Below are 19384 nucleotides of genomic sequence, written 5' to 3'. Positions count from 1 at the left end.
GCAGGTACCGTCAGACCAACTACGAACTGTTAATTTCCCAGTGATATTTTGTTATTGTGTCTTTAAGGAAATCCGATCTGAAATCAAGCTGGAAACATTGGGAAATACGGATGGGCTAAACCTTGCTTTCACTGCAGTCTGCACCAATGGCACTGTGTTTCCACACCAAAAGAAATGTTCTAATGTTAAAGTGGGAGAAGCAGTAAGTAAATTATATTTCCATATATTTCCATGCTGTTTCTCATTATGCATCGTTACAGGTAGGTTCTATAAATGTGTCTCCTACAAGGGAGCTACATAAGCAATCTTATCAAGCCAATCTTAAGGACGCTGTGTCGTTCTGGTTTGTGTTGGGGGACAATTCTGCCACGAGGGCAGTATCTAAACTGAACAAATAAAAAAACTATTAAAACACATACTATACATCCCATGAGTTACAATCTGCCTCCCACAACCTGCTCTCTGTACCCCCATCTTCAGAGGTGAAGTGGATGGCCGCTAGACATAGGACTGCGGTTATTTTTAAAAGACAAATGTTTTGCTGGGTTTAATAGTAAAGGGACTGAAAACAAATCAGTTGGTATCATAATGCTGCTGTACAAATCTATGGCACAGCCTCATTTGGAATAATGTGTACAGTTCTGGTCACTGTACCATCAGTAAAAAATGCAGTAAATCTGATCCCCTCCCCCCACTGCCTTCCATCTTGTCTGCTGGACTGGCCATATGAGATGGTTTACATAAATAAGGGAAGGAGCCAAGGAGAGGAGGGAGGCCCATATGATTTCAGGCCTTCAGGGCCTCAACCAAAGGCCTGGTGGAAGAGTGTTGCTCTGCAGGCCCTGCAGAACTTTGACCTCATGGCCCTGGCAATCTGCCAACTACTCCCTGGCATTCCCTCCTGCTGTGCTGCCCAGCTGAGCAGCAGTAGGCAAAGCAGGTGAAGGGTAGAAAATCACCGTTTCTCTTCCATGCCCTTTTCTCAAATTAAAGCCCATGGACATATTGTTTGCCCCAACAGGAGGAAAAGTATGGGGAAGTATTTCCCTTGTAGAGAAAACACAATTTTTAAAATATGTTTTCCCTTCCAGGGTAAATAGTGTTTCCAACGTACAGAAATACCATTTGTGGGGACTTAGTTTTAGGTGGCACACCAACATACGTTGGCCTTATCCAAATCATTGATATTTCCTGCTACAGGGCACAATCACAGACATCCAACAGCAATCCTCAGACATGGACTGGAATTTTCAACATAGTACATATAATTTTCTAACTTCCAAGTTATAATTCCTCCTTTATTTGAAAAAAAAAAGGGTTTCGTACACACTGGTTACCACATTTGATGGTTTTTAAAACTATGTTTCCTATCTAATGAGTGTGTTTTGTCTAGTGTTTAAACAATCCCTTTGGTAGTCCACTCTGATTTAATTCACAATGATTTTTTTTGTTCAGATTTTAATTTTTTATTCTGATGTCTGCATCTTGTGTGCCCAAAAAAAAAAAAAAGATTAAATACATAAATTGCTCATTTTCCCCCCTTAGGTGACTTTTAATGTGACCTTAAGTCTTTCTGCTTGTGAGAAAAGCAGAAGGAACATCATAATCAGGCCTGTGGGCTTGAGCGAAGCTTTGGAAATTGAAATCCAGCCAGAATGCAGCTGTAATTGCCAGAAGGAAGCTGAGGCCAACAGTTACCTATGTAATGGCAGTGGCTCTCTGGAGTGTGGAGTGTGTGTTTGCAACCCAGGTTACGTGGGACCTCAATGCACATGTGGCGAAAATGACTCACTGAGCTCAGATTCCTGTAGAGGTTCTCCAGAGCAGAACTCTTGTAGTGGCCGGGGTGACTGCTACTGCGGGCAGTGCGTTTGCCATCTATCGGCTTATGGACGTATTTATGGGCCATATTGTGAATGTGACAACTTCTCTTGCGTGAGATTTAGAGGACTGATTTGTGGAGGTAGGTCACCTTATTTGTAGTTTTTTAATGCAAAAGTTTCTCATAATCACAGTTTAAATATATTGGCTGCACGGGTTAGGCATGATGACCTCCTCCCCGGGCATCAGAAGAAGAGAAAGGAATTTGACAGGCACCAACCTCCCTTGCTGTCGGGCAGGTCAGGACATTCTCTTTCAAAGCCTCTTTCTGCTTCTTAAAGGCAGCTGTAGATGTATGTGCCTCTTGTACATCATCCTATTCGTTTTAAGTAGCCTCCATATCTAGAGCCCACTGAAGCAGGCCTTTGGACCACTGCATCACACTGCCAGGAAGTCATAGGCTCATATCCTACATGTATGACATCTTCCTCTCTCTGGTGAAAGTAGTTTTTCCTCCAGTGGGAGACCCACTTCTGTCTGAGGAAGTTTCTTTGAGGTTGGAGGCAGGTTTCCAAGCTTTGCTGAACTGAGTAGTGGAACACAAGCCATAGCCCCATCATTCCTCTGTACTCTGCCTGCTATTAATTATACAGTTCTTCTGAGCCATCTCTTGATCTCCTCCACCCCTTTCCCCTGGCATGGACCACATCCCCATGTCCCATGGACTTCCTGCAGCAGAGTAGCCTCCAAGCCTCCCAAAGACCCATTCCCTTAAATAATATTGAAGAGACTCCATCAATTGGTCATAATAAATTCTCTGTAATGCAGTAATGCAGTGGAGGTCATGTTTCTCCATGTCTCTTTTGAATGCTTCGGTACTTTTTCATAAAAGGATTTACTTCCACATTTTAGAAAGAAGAATGATGCTCAAGTGGTTTTCAGTTAAAAACCATTCTTAAGAAAACCCCTGAAATCCTGATTGGTGCAAACTGCTGCTATTCTATTCATAATGTGGTTCTTAACATGGCAATTCAGGAAGCATAGATGTATGTGCCTCTTCTATATCATTCTATCTGAAAGGTCCCACCCAAGCCAGTATTTGTCAAAGATTAAGTGTTGTTCCAAGGCACAGAGTGACAATGACACAATGGCTTCTCTCCATTAAAAAATATACAAATCCGTAATTATTGAGATCTGTTATTCACCTTCTTAAGAATTTAACACATGAGGTACCTATCATATTTCTATCAACCCTATCTTTTTAGTCTCTCCTTTAGGGTTGTCAACCTCCAATTAGAGTATCAAGTTCTCCAGGCGTTACAGTTGAGCGCCAGGCTACAGAGACCATTTGATATACCTCATGTCCCTTCCTAATCTCTACCTTCCACAGGCACCACCCTTAAATCTACAAGAGTTTCCCAGACTGGAGCTGGCCACCCTCCCTCCCTCTCACTTTGTTGTTTTTAACATTGAGCCTCTTGTCAAACTCAAGATCCCATTTCTTGCTTTGTGATCTTCACATAGGATACCGTTCCTGTTTGGATCTCATCAAGTATTGTAATGTCTTGAACAGGTAATTTTTAAATTATTTGCAGAGGTATAAGTGACAGTACAACAGCCTGGAAGCCTGGTGTAATAGAGAGGGATCAGGCAGCATCTTGGAATGGACTAGGATAGAAATACTGTATAACTTCCATGGTTTTCTGCAGGCAATGGAGAGTGTGACTGCAGTGAATGCATCTGCCACAGTGGCTGGACGGGTGAATATTGCAACTGTACTACTGACACTGAAGCATGCATTTCTGAGGATGGCACCATTTGCAACGGGAGAGGCAAATGCATTTGTGGGAAATGTGTGTGCTCAAATCCTGGAGTTTCAGGAGACACGTGTGAAAAATATACTACTTATGTTGATCCTTGTAGTTCCAAAAGGTAAATGTATATTCTAAGGTATACATACATATTTTGTTTGTCTCATGTTTAAAGACTTAATAATGTTTTAGAGCAGTGGTCCCCAACCTTTTTATCACCGGGGCCCACTCAATGCCTTTTACTGAGGCCCGGTGAGTGGGGGTAGTTTACTCCTCTACTCTCAGCCACTGCCCTAACGCTCTCTGATCGCTATGGTAATGTTTAAACATCCCTTCAAAATAAGATACAGACACGCCACAACAATGAACATAAGGAACATTTTATTTTCATGGACATTTTAACTCATGACAATGACAAATCAATGGGAACCCTGAGCTTGTTTCTCTGCAACGAGGTAGTCCCATCTGGGAGTGATGGGAGACAATGACACCCGAAGTGTGTTGTAAAGGGCCGGGGGGGGGGGGGATGAAGTAAAGGGCCGGGGGGGAGAAGGCGCCTCTTTCTTACATTAATGTCATTGATTATTTTCTTTTATCAGGAAGCCATCCTATCCCAGATGAACCATTCAGATACTTTCTAATTTATTTGGGCATTAAATCAATCCGTAGCTTTTGTGTTGTTTTAATCTTTTAGTCATTCGGTTAATTAAATTTGCTATTGCAAAGCGGTTTAATCCCCACTGAGAAGAACTTCCTAGGATCAGAGTAGTTCAGCTTATGATAACTCTCTGTGGGTGCAATAAAGTTGCAAAGAAATATATTCCATTGTAGCTATCTTCTGTTTCATTAAATATTTCTGTATAAACCAGTTAATAATATAAAACCAGTTAATAATATAAAAATGTAATGCAAATTTTACGTCCATATAACCACATTATATGTTACGTTCATATAACCACATTCACGAATGATGTTGCCATGAGTTTATTTTATGACTAATGGGAGTCTGGAGAGACAAGAAAGAGCACAGAAGATCTGGACCACAAGACATTTATTCTGCTTTTTAAATGCAGTTCATGTAACATAACTGTTCCTGAACACCCCCCCCCAAAGATCTTCTATAAGGTACTTCTTAAAGATGGAGACTGCGTATTTATTCTCTCTTTGTTCCTGCAGCCTCATAACTGAGAGATGATCTGTTGAATAATTTTTCACAGGAGCTGCATAGAATGTTATTTAGGTACTAATGATCAGTCACAAGAAGAATGCACTGAAAAATGTAAACTGGCTGATGTGACCATCAGTAGCAAAGAAGGTCAGTACATTTGTTTGTATATATTTTATATTGCCCTAGCTATGATAAGAGGATTTTTCTGTGGGATGTGGAAGGAGTGTGCAGTTCTTTTGCTGTGTCTTGTGCTTTTCACTGTTTTAATTAATTTCATGTTTTATATTTTTAATGTGTATTCTTTTATTTGTGCATCCTTTTAAGCACCAATATGATGCAAGCTAAAGCAAGGTCAAAATGTTATAAAATAAATAATACAAATGCAAATGTAAGACTTTTAATTTAGTCTTACGTAGGACACGTGCGCAGTATGCTAACTAGCTTACTAGACAAAGAATAAGTCTGAGGTGGGAGTGGGCAAATTAATGCTCAACAATCTGATCAAATATTAAGAAAGACAGATAAACATTTTAGGGATTCCTTTTGAAAAAAATCCGGAATCCATAAATATCAATCCCAAGTGAATAGTGGCTGAGTTCTATCCATCAACCAATTAATTTAAAACAGAAGTAGGGCAGCCAGATTTTACTGGCCCTGTTCCTGTCTCTGACTGCTGCCCTGCAGATAAAGATTAAACCTCTGAATCTGTAACTTTTACATGTCATAAAAAGATTATTAATTTAGTAGTATCACCACTCCTTATTTTGTATAATGGACACAGCTCTTTGATATACCAAGAGAAAAAATCCATCCTATTACACCCCATTTTTGTTGGAGTGTACTTGTGTAGAACACTTGGACAACTTTTTGCTAGTGGCCTCCTGGCAGATGGCCGTCCTACTGCATTGGCATAATTCCACATTTTAAGAACTGTATAACTCAAATACTTTGGCCACCTCATGAGAAGGAAGGACTCCCTGGAGAAGAGCCTAATGCTGGGAGCGATCGAGGGCAAAAGAAGAAGGGGACGACAGAGAATGAGGTGGCTGGATGGAGTCACTGAAGCAGTAGGTGTAAACTTAAATGGACTCCGGGGAATGGTAGAGGACAGGAAGGCCTGGAGGATCATTGTCCATGGGGTCGCGATTGGTCGGACACGACTTCGCACATAACAACAACAACAAGAACTATATTGCCTGCTTAGAAATTTATTCTTTAAGTAATACCCACCTTGTGGCATACTCCGAAAGAGCCATCAAAATAACATCCTTTCTTTCCTTCTTCACGCATTTGAAAACACTTCCGTGATTTCCGCTTATTGGCTGACCTGTTCAATTATTTTTTTTTAATTCTTTTACTTCATGGTCTCCAAGTATTATATATTTTTGTAGGTTGCCATGAATATTCTATAGAGTAATGAGTAATCATGATGATAATTATGATAAACTAGGAATAAAGACCATTTTAAAGGTGAATAAAATGGGCGCTAGGGTGGCCAGGAGAAGGTGGCGCAGACCCCCTCCACCGGCAAGTCTTCGGAGCCTTCTCCCGGGTGCTAGAGCGGCCTGGCCGCGTGCTCGACGCAACCAGGCCGCTCCAGTGACCGGGAGAAGGCGGCGCAGCCCCCCCGGCAGCTCTTAGGAGGCTTCTCCCGGCCGGTGGAGCGGCCGGGAGAAGGCAGCATGGCCCCGCATAGGACTTACCGCATAGGCTGCCAGTCAGTTGATGTGGTGATTCCGTGGCTGGGCAAAGCAGGCAGTGGGGAGCCGCGCGAAGCGCAGCTCCCCGTTGGCTGCTTGGAGCGAGATGGACACTCGGAGGCGCCAATCAGGAGCTGCTTCGCGGCTCCTGATTGGCCCCTCCGAGTTTTTATCCCGGACAGGGCCCGCCCTAACTCCTCCCACACAACCCTTAGTCAATTATTAAGTCTGCGGCGCACTGTGCCGCAGGCGGGGTTTAAAGATAATGGGTTGGGTCCAAAGATTTCCTGTGATTAATCTATTACTGAAGACGGTATTAAAGAAAGAATTCCAGCTGAACAGTCCTTGAGGTTCTGCTAAGTAAGGAGTCTTCTACTGGAGAAAATATAAGTAGTTTTTTCAATAATAGACAATTCCACACAAGGGAAGGGAACTACCGGAACCAACCAATTTCCCCAAAAAAATATATATACACATAGTGAAAAATAATTTGGAATAGGGCCCTTTCCTCCAGTTTCCCATCGTCATTTTGACTACTGTTCACTGCTCCAAAATGTCACTGATACAAACTCTGAAAAGTAAATTGTTACTATTAAACCTGAAGTAATGTTTGATCAAAAACTTTATTGGAAAATATTAGAACACTAAATTTTATGAGACACAATATTTTCAGACGATCCTAAACTTGTATAAAAGTTTTTATTTTTTTAATGGAATTGCTGTAATAAGATAATTTTCCTAGTTTGACTGTAGATTTCACAGGAACTTCAGTAATCGCTGTCTTCTAAAGAGTTTATGGATCGAAGCCTCAGAAAACACATTGTGACTCTGGTATTCCTGGCATTAGAGACAGCAGTTTCAGATTCCATCCTTCTCATTTCCTTTTTGTAGTCAATCACAGTTCCCCCACATATATCCCATCCCTTCCAGGGCCTCTTGAATAAACATCAAAGATCCTCTACCTGGGAAAGTTTAGGTGAAAAGTTTTCTTTGCTGAATGACATTCAATTCAGTGAAGAAACTAAAACTGGGAAGTTTGTCGTCTTTGTTCCTTTTTATCTACTATTTGCTAAATAGCATTACCCAACAGGTCTCATTTTAATTCCAAAAATACATTTAATTATTATGAGAATTCAGGTTGTATAGCCTTTTATAACAGCATTTTGGATTCCCTAAGTGGCAGATTTTTTTTAAAAGGGATCAGTATCCATTTGATGTGGAAATACACGACACTTAAACACAGTCTAGACATTCTACCAGTACCAAAAGGACAAAGAGAACATATAGTTTACTTTGTAGTATAATCACAGCTATTATATTCCTTAGACAGCCGTGACATGTCTTTTGGAAGTATTTCTAATTCATTGAATTTCAAATTACTGCAGACTTGATAGGTACTCTTGATGGTCAACGTAGATTGACAACACCTGGGCCTTCTCATCTGAAACTTAAGTGCAAGTCTAACAAAAAAAAAAACACACACACACACAACACAATAAAACCCTGAGGCAAAAGCTTTTCAGGATAGAAGTATTGTATGGAATTCTTCTAGGTATTTTAGCTTCTCCCCCCACGCACCTTTTTCTGTCTGTTGAACACAAGCCTCATGTTATAAATCCTTTCATCTTCATGGTTACTGCTTGATGAATTGAGTTTGACCTGCAGGATGGGTTTCTTCCTCCTTCACAGATAGCACGAAAGATAAATCTGTCCAGTGTTTGATACAAGGGGAGAATGAATGTGTCATTACATTTGTAATGGAAGATGATGAAAAAGGAAAAACAACCATTCACAGCATAACACAGAAAGGTAGGTTGTTTGGCCTTGGTAAATCACCTCTTATATATACTACCAACTTGAAACAGTCAGGTCAACGTATCCCACGTTGACCGATCTTAAACTTTAGAGGCAAAACACTCCTGAAATAGTTGCTCTTTGTAGCCCATCATGAACAAGAATCAACAGCTCGTGTCGGGCCTAAAATTTCCACAGATGCAGTGGAGGATTTTCACCAGTTTTCTTCTACTGAGGAAAACCCAGAATTCCTCCCATTCCCTAGGAACAGTATTTGGCAGGAGGGGTGCTGGACTGCCACAAGATGGCGGTCAGCAACACCCCCCCCCCGTACCCATAGCGCACATAATAAATCTAGGTGCAATCCTAGCCAATGTGGAGTAGTGGTTAGTATGTCAGTCTAGGATCCAGAAACCTGGGTTTGAACTCCAGGTTAGGCCAAGGATCTGTGATGCCCAAGGCAAATTAATTTGCCACCCTTCTTGTGTACCACGGGGAAGATGCTGCAGGCCTTCCTCTGCCCCCACTGGGGCCAAGGCTGTAGCCCCAATTGCCTTGCCTCTTAAACTGAACTGACTGAAACAAAGTAGCTCACCCCTGCCCTTTCTCCTCCAGTAGAAGTAGATGGAAAGGAACAAGAAAACCTACATCTTCCAATGTAGGGTGGGAGGGAGAGAAGGAGCAGTCTCACTTCGGGCTGCCAGGTGGGCTTGGGGTTATCATCCAGTGCTGCTGTTTGCTGTGGCAGACATTGACGTGGGAGGCTGGGGAGGAAAGAAGGCTAGTTTGAGTAGAAAAGAAGAGTTGTTTTTTATATGCTGCTTTTCTCTACCAGGAGTCTCAAAGTGGCTTACAATCGCCTTTCATTTCCTCTCCACACCACAGACACCCTGTGAGGTAGCCCTGATATTACTGCTCTGTCAGAACAGCTTTATCAGTGCTGTGGTGAGCCCAAGGGCACCCAGCTGGCTGCATGTGGAGGAGTGGGGAATCAAATCCAGCTTGCCAGATTAGAAGCCACTGCTCTTAATCACTACACCAAGCTGGTGCCCCACCACCTTGTCTGGGTGCAACTAATGGACAGGCTGGCCCAGGTTGCTGGGTGACCTTGGCCCATCACTCTCTGAGAGAATAGTTATAGTTTTGTTCTGAAGAGTAAATAACACATTGTGTTGCCCTAAGCTCCTTAGAGTAGCGATCCCCAACCTGTGGGCCACGGACCACATGTGGTCCTTCGACTAATTGGAGGTGGGCCCCGAAGGACGCCTTCTCCCCCCCCCCCCGGCCCTTTACTTCATCCCCCCCAGACCTTTACAACACACTTCATTGTTGTGGCGTGTCTGTATCTTATTTTGAAGGGATGTTTAAACATTACCATAGCGATCAGAGAGCGTTAGGGTAGTGGTTGAGAGTAGAGGAGTAAACTACCCCCCCCCACTGGGCCTCAGTAAAAGGCGTTGAGTGGTCCCCGGCGTTGAGTGGTCCCCGGTGATAAAAAGGTTGGGGACCACTGCCTTAGAGGACCAGTGGGATAAAATGCAGAAAATGCTCTAGACTGAAAGCAGTATGTAGCCGAAATAGAGAGGATGCCAAGCTTATTTATTGTCATATATTACAAATATGCTACCATCAATGTATATGGTACTTAATACAACACAAGAATGTAGGTTGTTTTCCTGCAGTACTATCTATAATTTGACACAAAGAAAGAGAAGAAAGGGAAGGGAGACAGTAGTTAATATCCGTGAATTTCAGTCATGTGGGTTCAATATGTGGGTTGTGCCGCTGGCTGTATTCTGTTCTGATGACTTACTGTGGGTTCCTTCAAGGGCTTCTCCATTGGGCATGCTTGCATAACTTTCCTCTCCATTGAAATTAATGCATTTGTGACAATCCTGGGGACATAGCATTTAAGACACAGGAATCTAGATCAGTGGTTCTCAACCTGGGGGTCAGGATCCCTTTGGGAGTCGAACAACCCTTTCACAGGGGTCGCAGCAGGGCAAGCAGCTTGGCCAGGGTGGGCCCAATGTACACAACAGCCTAAATCGAGATAGAACTTTCATCTGTCTGGAGCAGCAGAAAAGAGCAAGATTGGCATGGTGGGACAAGAGGCAGAACTGAACTGAGAAACTCTGGGGAAAAAACAATTTGTAGACAATCCTGAACACTGGATCTTCACGCCATTGGTCAGTTTCGGTTTGATTTCTGTGAAAGAACACTTGCATAATTTTATGGTTGGAGGTCACCATAACATGAGGAACTGTATTAAAGGGTCGCAGCATCAGGAAGGTTGAGAACTACTTATATAGATCAAGGTGTGTTTCTATAAATGAAAATAGTTTAGAACTTCTGGTCCATTCTGAAGACATTCTATAATTCCTTTGGAATCCCCATTACAGCTTTTCCTTTCTTTCCACAGACTGCCCACAACCTCCAAATATTCCAATGATAATGTTGGGTGTTTCTATTGCAATATTTCTCATTGGGGTTGTTTTGCTTTGCATATGGAAATTGTTCATTTCATTTCAAGATCGCAAGGAAGTTGCTAAGTTTGAAGCAGAGAGATCTAAGGCCAGATGGCAAACGGTATGTAAAAAATGTGCACTTTTACATTCAGTCAAAAACTCATGACTACCACATATTTAGATTAGATTTTGTATTCTAGAAAATACTACATATTCTGTGTCGTAAGCATATGACTTCCTAAGCAATAACTCAGTGTGGTAGTATGAACTGGCACACAAACGTATAAAAAATATGGATTCTTGTTGGGATCAATTTTAGGGTGAGGGTGAAGGTTAGTTTAGGTATGGTTCAGGTTGGAGAGTGGAAAGGTTTAGAGTTAGGGGGTGGGAAAGAGTTAGAGTCGTGTTAAGGAAAGGCTATGAAATTTAAAAAATTACATTATTTTACATGGAAGAAATATCTTTAAAATGGTTTTATATTGGGGTCAATTTTAGGGTTAGGGTCAGGATTAGCTTAGATATGGGTTGAGTTGGGCAGCTGTAAGGTTTAGAGCAGGCTTTCTCAACCAGGCCTTGGAATTATTTTACACATTAAAAATATGTAAAGAATTATGGATTCATATTGGGGTCAATTTTTAGGGTTAGGGTTAGCTTAGGTATGGTTTGGGTTGGGGAGTTCTTAGTTTTAGAGGAAGTGTTGGGGTAAGGAAGAGTTAGAGACATGGTTAAGACAGGCCATGGGATGTATATATATTTTTACATTATTTTACATGTAAGATTGTTGTGGAAAATGTGGATTCATATTGGGGTTAATTTTAGTTTTGGGGTTAGGGTGCAGATTGGACTTTTGGGAAGGGGAAAAGACTGACAGTGTTACATCAGGAAAAAGGACTAGGGGTGGCAGGTGGGAAAGAGGATGATGTCCATACAGGACTTTAACACTCTGTTCCCTCTGTTCCCCTGTTACAACCCTATAGGGCAGGGGTGGCCAAATCATGGCTCTCCAGATGTCCATAGACTACAGTTATTCATGGTAATTGAAGTCCATAGACATCTGGAGAGCCACAGTTTGGCTACCTCTGCCATAGGGAAAGCTTTCAAGAGTTGCATCCCCCCCCAACAATGAGGTCTAGATACTTGGTTGTCAGATAATATATATTTTAAAGAAGGGAGTGGGATGAAGGTTTGTCAGAGTTATGACACCCCCAAATAACGTTCCCCCAAGAAAGTGCTTTTGGGGAAAATGTTGCATATGGGTTCAAATGTGCAAGCTATACACATCAAACATATAGGGAACATTGGTTTTTCCAGGACTGGTGAATTCTGCTCCTGCCCCCCATTGCTCTTAAGTTTTTAAACATTTTGTTTGAACAGAGGCAGTCTTTCTGTAAATGTATCCATTCACAAACTGCCATAAACTATCACAAACTGCTTGAAAGATTGTGAAAAGTTCATCCTGGTTGACCTGCCATGAACTTCAGTTAGTATACCACAAACTGGCCACAATTTATTTTTAAAATCCAGTTTGTGAGCCAATGTGTTCCCATCCCTAGTCTTTTCTGATCACATTTGCCCTTATCATAAATTATATGCCTGTGGCTTACCAGGGACCAGTAGTTTACCAGAATACCAAACCTAGCTTTCTTCTTTAATCAAACAAACAGATTGGGCCCAGACTACAGCTGTAGAGTTATTGTCTAGACCAGTGGGCCACAACCATCGGTCTGGGAACTGGGACTGGTCCGTGGATCAGTTGGTACCGGGTCGCAGCTCCTCCTCGTCCTCCTTCCCAGCTGCTGCCTCAGGGGCTGCCCTGCCACTCTGCTGCCGGCTCACCTTCGGTGCTCTCCAGCGGCTGCCCCTCAGCTTGGCACTGCTCAGTTGCTGCCGGCAGCGCCCCCCAGCGGGCGGTGGGAAGTCAGGGGCGCCGGCGGGAAAGCAAACGGAGCAGGGGCTCAGGCGGCGTCCCTCGGCAAAAGACTACCCCACCCAGGCCTCAGTAAAATTGTCAAGCATTGACCGGTCCCTGGTGATAAAAAGGTTGGGGACCACTGGTCTAGACTAAATGGCTGGATATTGATTGGCTGAACCAGTCACTGGCCCCACATGCTGAAGTCACAAACATAGGGGCCAAACACTAACAGCTTACTCACATTTCACATAGCAGGCTGGCTTGCAGCAGTGTACAATATATCACTATACGTTTTCAAGTAAGATGGGAACAAGCTGTGAATATGCATTGGGGATCCACTGGCCAATCAGAGCTTTTTAGAGCATACAGACACCATATTAGTATGTATTAATAAAATCTCATTTCCATGTCATTTATTTATTTATTACCTTTATATTCTTCATTTTATTTTTTCCGGCCTTTCCACGTGCTCACCAAAAGCTTATAGTATGCTTCTTCCCAGAAATTGTCAACAGGGCTATAGTGACTCATCCATGACCTAAGTTTATTTCTAAGAAAATAACAATCCTCTTTTTTAGTTATTTGCTTTTTCATTGGTATTTTTACTAAATCTATCCACATTTATGCTTACATTGCAGGTAGCTTCATTTTCACCTTTCTTCCTTCCTTTCTTGCTAACTTTTGGAATGATCTGCTACTAGTGAACGCACAGAAAAAGGAAGCTATTTCTCTTTTGCACATATGTTGACGGGAAAAGCAACATTAGGGTTGCCGGCCTCCATGTGAGAGCCAAAAATATACAAAATCCCCCCCCCCTCTCTAACACATACGTAGCTTGTAATGCTACAGTATTCCTTGTGGTCTTTGAATTGTATTTCTTGTCCTGGCACTTTTGATTTGCTGTCCACAGTCCCCATAATCCTGGCTTTGACACTGTGCAGTTAGAACTCTTTTTATGCCGTATGATTCTATTGTCATGTGACTGCCTTCCATATGCTTTGGATTACAGGTCTGAAAAGAAACCACTGTTTTAGACATTTTACTATGACCTATAGAAGCACCGACTGAACATTTAGTCAGCATATTATGAATGATTTAGGTCACAAAATAAATGATCCCTCATTAAACTTAAAAACCGTAGCAAGTTGTCTTAAAAACTGCTGAGATATGCACACCACAGAATCAAAATTTGAAAATAATCTGTTGCATGCTGTTTTTTGCCTTTTCTAGGGAACAAACCCACTGTACAGGGGCTCGACGACAACGTTTAAAAATGTAACGTACAAGAACAAAGAAAAACAAGCAGGATCTGCCACGGATCTTTATTAGCACTCAGGACACTTCAGAACTACCAGTTCAGGGTGGAAAATTAGTTTCGGAAATATTGAATTATTAAAAGGACTTTTAAATGAAGATTGGTTAACATATTGTGAATGGTACTATAGTTCATGTTCACAGAGTGTAGGATTGGAAGGCTGTTGGAGCCAGAACATCCTCTGAGGAAGAGAGCCAATTTTCAGTGTGTTATTTCAGAAAAAAAAATGAATATTAGCATTTGGCAGTGACAAGAACAAACCTGGAAAGAATTCTTCCTCCTCCTCTCAAATGTTGCAATCCAGTTACTTTCTGGTTTGCAGCAATATTTACCTTGCCAGTGTGGTGTATTTGTTAGTGCAGGGGTAGTCAAACTGCGGCCCTCCAGATGTCCATGGACTACATTTCCCAGGAGCCCCCTGCCAGCAAATGCTGGCAGGGGGCTCCTGGGAATTGTAGTCCATGGACATCTGGAAGGCCGCAGTTTGACTACCCCTGGGTTAGTGTATCAGACTGGGATCAGAGAGACATGGGTTCAGATCTCCTCTCTGCCACAGAAGGTTGCTGGGTGACCTTGGGCCAGTCACATGCTCTCAGCCTAACCTACCTCACAGGGTTGTTGTGAGGGAAAAATAGAAGAGAGGAGAATGATGTAAGCTGCTTTGGTCCCCATTAGAGAGAAAGGCAATGTACAAAATAAATTAAAAGCATTTAATCCAAAATCTCAAACAATAGTTTGTACTTGCTCTGAAAATTTACAAATTGGGCAAGAGTTCACTATGGCAGATACATGCATGTCGTCTGAAAGCCTCCCAAGAAAGATGCTAATTAAAAGCTGTGTAAATCACTGCAGCAGATAAATTAAACAGGAGACAGCTTTACCTAGCTATGCTGTAAGTTTAGCACTTTTTATTAGCAGGATTACTATGACTTTTAAAGTAAGGTGACCAGATTTTAACATTGGTAAAGTGGGACACCATTGACCGGGGGGGTTCTTGATTAAAAATTTGGTCTATATGGAGCAACAAAAAGTTTCATAGAGTTTGGAGATTTCCATGTGTATAAACTTTCTACCAGAAGCACTAAAATCATTCTTCTTTCTCTGCTTGCACTAAGTGAAAACAATTGTATCCTCATGTAATTTTCTCCATGCATAAAACACAGCATGGGGAATTTCTTCTGATAAAATTTCAAAACAAAATCGAAATTGGGGGAGCTGTCTGTTGAACATTCCACTGCTCCATATCCACACTGTTAATTTGTTTTAAGCACTACGAGTGCAAGTGGAACTATGTTAAGTACATTTCTTTTCCACTGACATATCATTGGACCCATTCCTATGATTCACTGATTAACTATCCAACAATTAACTGTTATTTTAAAAATCCCAGGTACAAGCTTTTAGTACTTTTAATACATTTTAATACATTGGCCAGAGAGGAGGCCCATCTATTGAATTTAGCTAGAGGAAAAAAACATATGGCTTTTAGCCAGATACTAATATTTCATACTATGAAGATATGTTAAGGCAAGGTTTCACTGTAATGTTACCCAAACAATGAATGTAGATGCTGGAGACACTGGAAAAGTTTTTTGGTTATTTTTATTGAATTTTTTTTTTAACCTAAGGCTGGACCTTAAATATACGGCAAAACATTGTCAATAGATGTACTGGTACTCATTGGAATCTTGGGCATTCTTTTGGAGCACAAAAGGAAGTTTATGTAAGTGTGAATAGCATATATTAAATTGAAATAAAAACTGATACGTAATTTTTTGTTGTGAGAAAAATTATATTTAAGCAGTCATTTTAACTGAATGAGTCACACATACATTATATATAAAAGATCCTAAAGGCAATCAAGTAATATATCCTAATGTATTACTTTGTCCTTTTCCTCTTGTTTTCATTTCCCACAATGCTTAAAACCAGAATACATGAGATCTGCTACATGAATGCTACCTAAGAAAGTCTCTGCACTGAGGAATATTACTTTATGCTGGATAGGCACCATTGTCTAGACCAGTGGTCCCCAACATTTTTATCACTGGGGACCGGTCAACGCTTGACAATTTTACTGAGGCCCGGGGGGGGGGTAGTCTTTTGCCGAGGGATGTCGCCACTGCTGCCTGAGCCCCTGGTCCACTTGCTTCCCACTGGTGCCCCCTACTTCCCGCTGCCCACTGGGGGGTGCTGCCAGCAGCAGCTGCACAGTGCCACGCTGAGGGGGAGCCCCAGCCATGGCGGCTGCCTGAGAGCACCAAAGGTGAGCTGGCAGCAGAGTGGCAGGGCAGCTCCTGAGGCAGCAGCCGGGGAGGAGGACGAGGAGGAGCTGCGGCCAGGTACCGACTGATCCCCAGACCGGTACCAGTCTTTTGGTCTAGACAAAAGGGACCAGGTACAGCGTCACTAACCTGAAAGAGTGACCAGACTAACACTCCCAGTGGAGCTTTTCCCCATAAGTGAGGGAAGATATGAGCAGCCCCAGTAGCATTGTTTCTTAGCTATAAAATAAAGCTGACTGTTGCACCCTGCTACTGACAGACATCTTGTCTTTACTGAGCCTGGAACTTTTTGGGAAGTTGTAAGAGCCCATTTTTCTTATACCCTTTCTTGGCTGTTAACACCTCAAAGGTTGATTCTGCACTGGCAGAAAAGGCCAAGAGGGTGCTCATATGGAAGCGGGGCTAATCCCTGCTTCCATATGACACAGCCTCTGGGCCTGCAATGGATTGGGCCAGTTGCCCCGTGCTATAGGAGGGGGCCCAACAGGACCTGCCTGTAAAATTCTTCCTTTACTCCAAATAAAGCAAACTTTTTAAATGAAAAGTTTCATTTATTAGATTATAACAAGCTGCTACACCAAGGCAAAGTTAGACCTAACATTCAAACTACAGGACCCTATATATAGGGTTCAGCAGGGCTGCCCCTCTTCCTTGGAACATTGAACAGATGCCACACATTTGAAGTCACAACATCATGATAATAACCTCAGAGTAAGACCCAGAGGGTGTTGGGGCAGGGAGGGGGAGGAAGAAGAAAGGAATGTAATGGGCAACTGGAACCTACAAAGGCTTGTCCTAGGGATGACATACTGAATACCTAAGCATCACCCCTAGACCAGGAGCTATCAGTCATGGCAGAAAGAACTGGAGGGTTTCTTATTTATTTATTCTTTACAGCTCTGCCCCGCAGCAGGCCCGTATTGACAGGCCTACGATGGCCCAGAGGGGGCTAAAAATGCCCAGTAAGTTTCATGACATTTCACTGCACTGTTTTTCACTGCACTGCACTGCACTGCACCTTCCCACAAAAAATGTTTTTAAATGCTGCCCCCCCCCCCACGCAGCAGAACCTGTCCCATGCTGCTGTGTTTCCCAGGGGAACTTATTTCTGTTCTGGAACAGATCTACTTAGTTTTTCCATTCATGAGTTCCTATGAACTCCCACTGGTTTCTAGAAAGCTGGTAAATTATACTAGTACCTCCACTTTTCCTTCCTAGAAGTACCAGTATTACTGAGAAGACTGACGCAAGTTTTCTCTCACACGTGTCTAAGGAAATCCTCATACCTGATTTCCTTTTCCACTGGGCAGGGTTCCTCCTCCTCTCCTTAGAATAATTCTCCACGCTCCCTTTGGCCTGAATTGAGCGTATCAACTGCCCAAATTCCCTCTGCCATGATATCTGTCCCACAGACATTGTGCAGATCAGCTTTCAGTCTTTAGTAAGGGTACTTTCCTTTAATGAAAATTTCTCCTCAGAGCCAATGTTCATTTAAGCATAGACAAGTTCTAACAGTATGCCAACCAGAATCAAAATGAAATCTCTCCAAGCCACAGCTACTATATCAATTCCCTTTCAGCTGTTGCTAGTCAATCAGAACACTCAGTTACATGCACAGATTTTCTTTGTGTTCCCTGCAAACAGGAAGGAATATTTTCTGCTTGTGTAGCTTGTGTTTACTGCAAACAATGGAACTGACTCCTCTGCTTGTCATAGTTTCTCTTTGCACAGCCATCAGGTGGACAAAATTACACTGAAGCAGGGCTGGTTTATCCATATAGCCCATGTAGCATGTGCTATGGGCCTCACACTTTCAGGGGCCCTACGTGGTGCCTTCTCCCCATGGATTAGGGCCATAGCCTCCCTCCCCCCATTTCTCTCTTTAAGGACACTCGGAGTTACACAGCATTTCTACTGTGAAGGGCCCCTCTGCCCCCACTTTTACTGCTCCCACCGCAATTGTACTTTGCTAAGTCCTGGCTCTGGTGCTATAGGCCCTGCAAATCCTTAAACCACTCCTGCACTCAAGTTCACCCACAAGTTTATGCCTTCAGTCTAGCATTCCATAAAACAAGGTTGATAAATACACCAGTTATATTAGGTGCCAGCAAACACTGCTTGTTGGTCAAAAGAAAGTACAAGTCAAAATTTTCAAGAAAGCATAAATTCAGTAAGCTATTAGCTCAAAACTCCTCTTAGATTTTCACATGGTTAATTAGTCTATACTCTGGATCTCTATATCCTGCTCCAGGAATGTAAAAATTCTTACATAAGATGGTCAAGTCCAGAAACCGTTGATTTACAAGTAACTTCAGGTACATTTAATACTTGCCATGGGGAAGCTGAGACCAGTGACATGACTTTATTTACTACTTTTGGAATTGGGCCATCTCCATGGACATATGGCCCCTACTTCTGCAATGTATACAACATAATGTGTGATGTAGATGCTCCACTCTTCCTGTCACAAAGGGAAGAGGAAACATTAGTTCAATCTCGTTTTCATACATGAAGAGAATCCATATAATGAGTTAAAATATGAGGTAGGGTCACGTAGCCATTCATTATAACATTGAGACAGTTGCTGCCCCTCTGGTTCAAAATGAATCTTTTCCTCACACTAGTATCACATCAAATATTCACCTTGGCTCTTCTACTGGATATTTCATTCCATTTTCTTACTAAGGGGGAATTAAACCTTGAGTTAACTTCTCAGTTAACTTCTATTGCTTCACAGTGCTTAATTTTTCTACAAATGTTATCAATTTCAGATGGTGTTCTTGCTGGGCAGAGAATTATTATTATTATTATTATTATTATTATTATTATTATTATTATTATTATTATTATTATTATTATTATTATTATTAATTGCCTACCACTCCCAAGTAGGCTCATGGCAAGCTACAGATGACCAGTTAAAACCCCCATTAGAACCCTATTAAAATGGACAAAAAATACAAATACAGTGAACCAACAATCCAACAACATGGCGGAACTCCCCTCCTACCCCAACCCCTACCCCTACCTCTAGAGAGAGGAAGCAGGAGAGACAAAGTAATTGAGTTGCAGCTTAACACCAGGGGGGGGCATCAATCTTTCCCCACTGC

At 42.2% G+C, this 19384-nt stretch overlaps 1 protein-coding gene across 6 annotated transcripts in view; it reads left to right on the top strand.

Moving 5' to 3' along the window:
• ITGB6 (integrin subunit beta 6) overlaps positions 1-14087 on the top strand; it is a 53485-nt gene extending 39398 nt beyond the window's left edge. For all 6 annotated transcript variants that reach the window (XM_077319959.1, XM_077319961.1, XM_077319960.1 and 3 more), the window contains 7 exons: positions 68-202; positions 1546-1963; positions 3531-3753; positions 4850-4947; positions 8190-8309; positions 10717-10883; positions 13905-14087. In XM_077319959.1, the coding sequence (XP_077176074.1) occupies positions 68-202; positions 1546-1963; positions 3531-3753; positions 4850-4947; positions 8190-8309; positions 10717-10883; positions 13905-14003 (1260 nt within the window). In that variant the 3' untranslated portion in view covers positions 14004-14087. The remainder of the gene's footprint in view (positions 1-67; positions 203-1545; positions 1964-3530; positions 3754-4849; positions 4948-8189; positions 8310-10716; positions 10884-13904) is intronic.
• The last annotated feature ends 5297 nt before the right edge of the window (positions 14088-19384 follow it).

Source organism: Paroedura picta, chromosome 2, assembly GCF_049243985.1.
Source record: "Paroedura picta isolate Pp20150507F chromosome 2, Ppicta_v3.0, whole genome shotgun sequence".
NCBI classification, from domain to species: domain Eukaryota; kingdom Metazoa; phylum Chordata; class Lepidosauria; order Squamata; family Gekkonidae; genus Paroedura; species Paroedura picta.
Note: the sequence above shows the minus strand (reverse complement) of the source record. Positions and strands in the feature narration are given on the sequence as shown.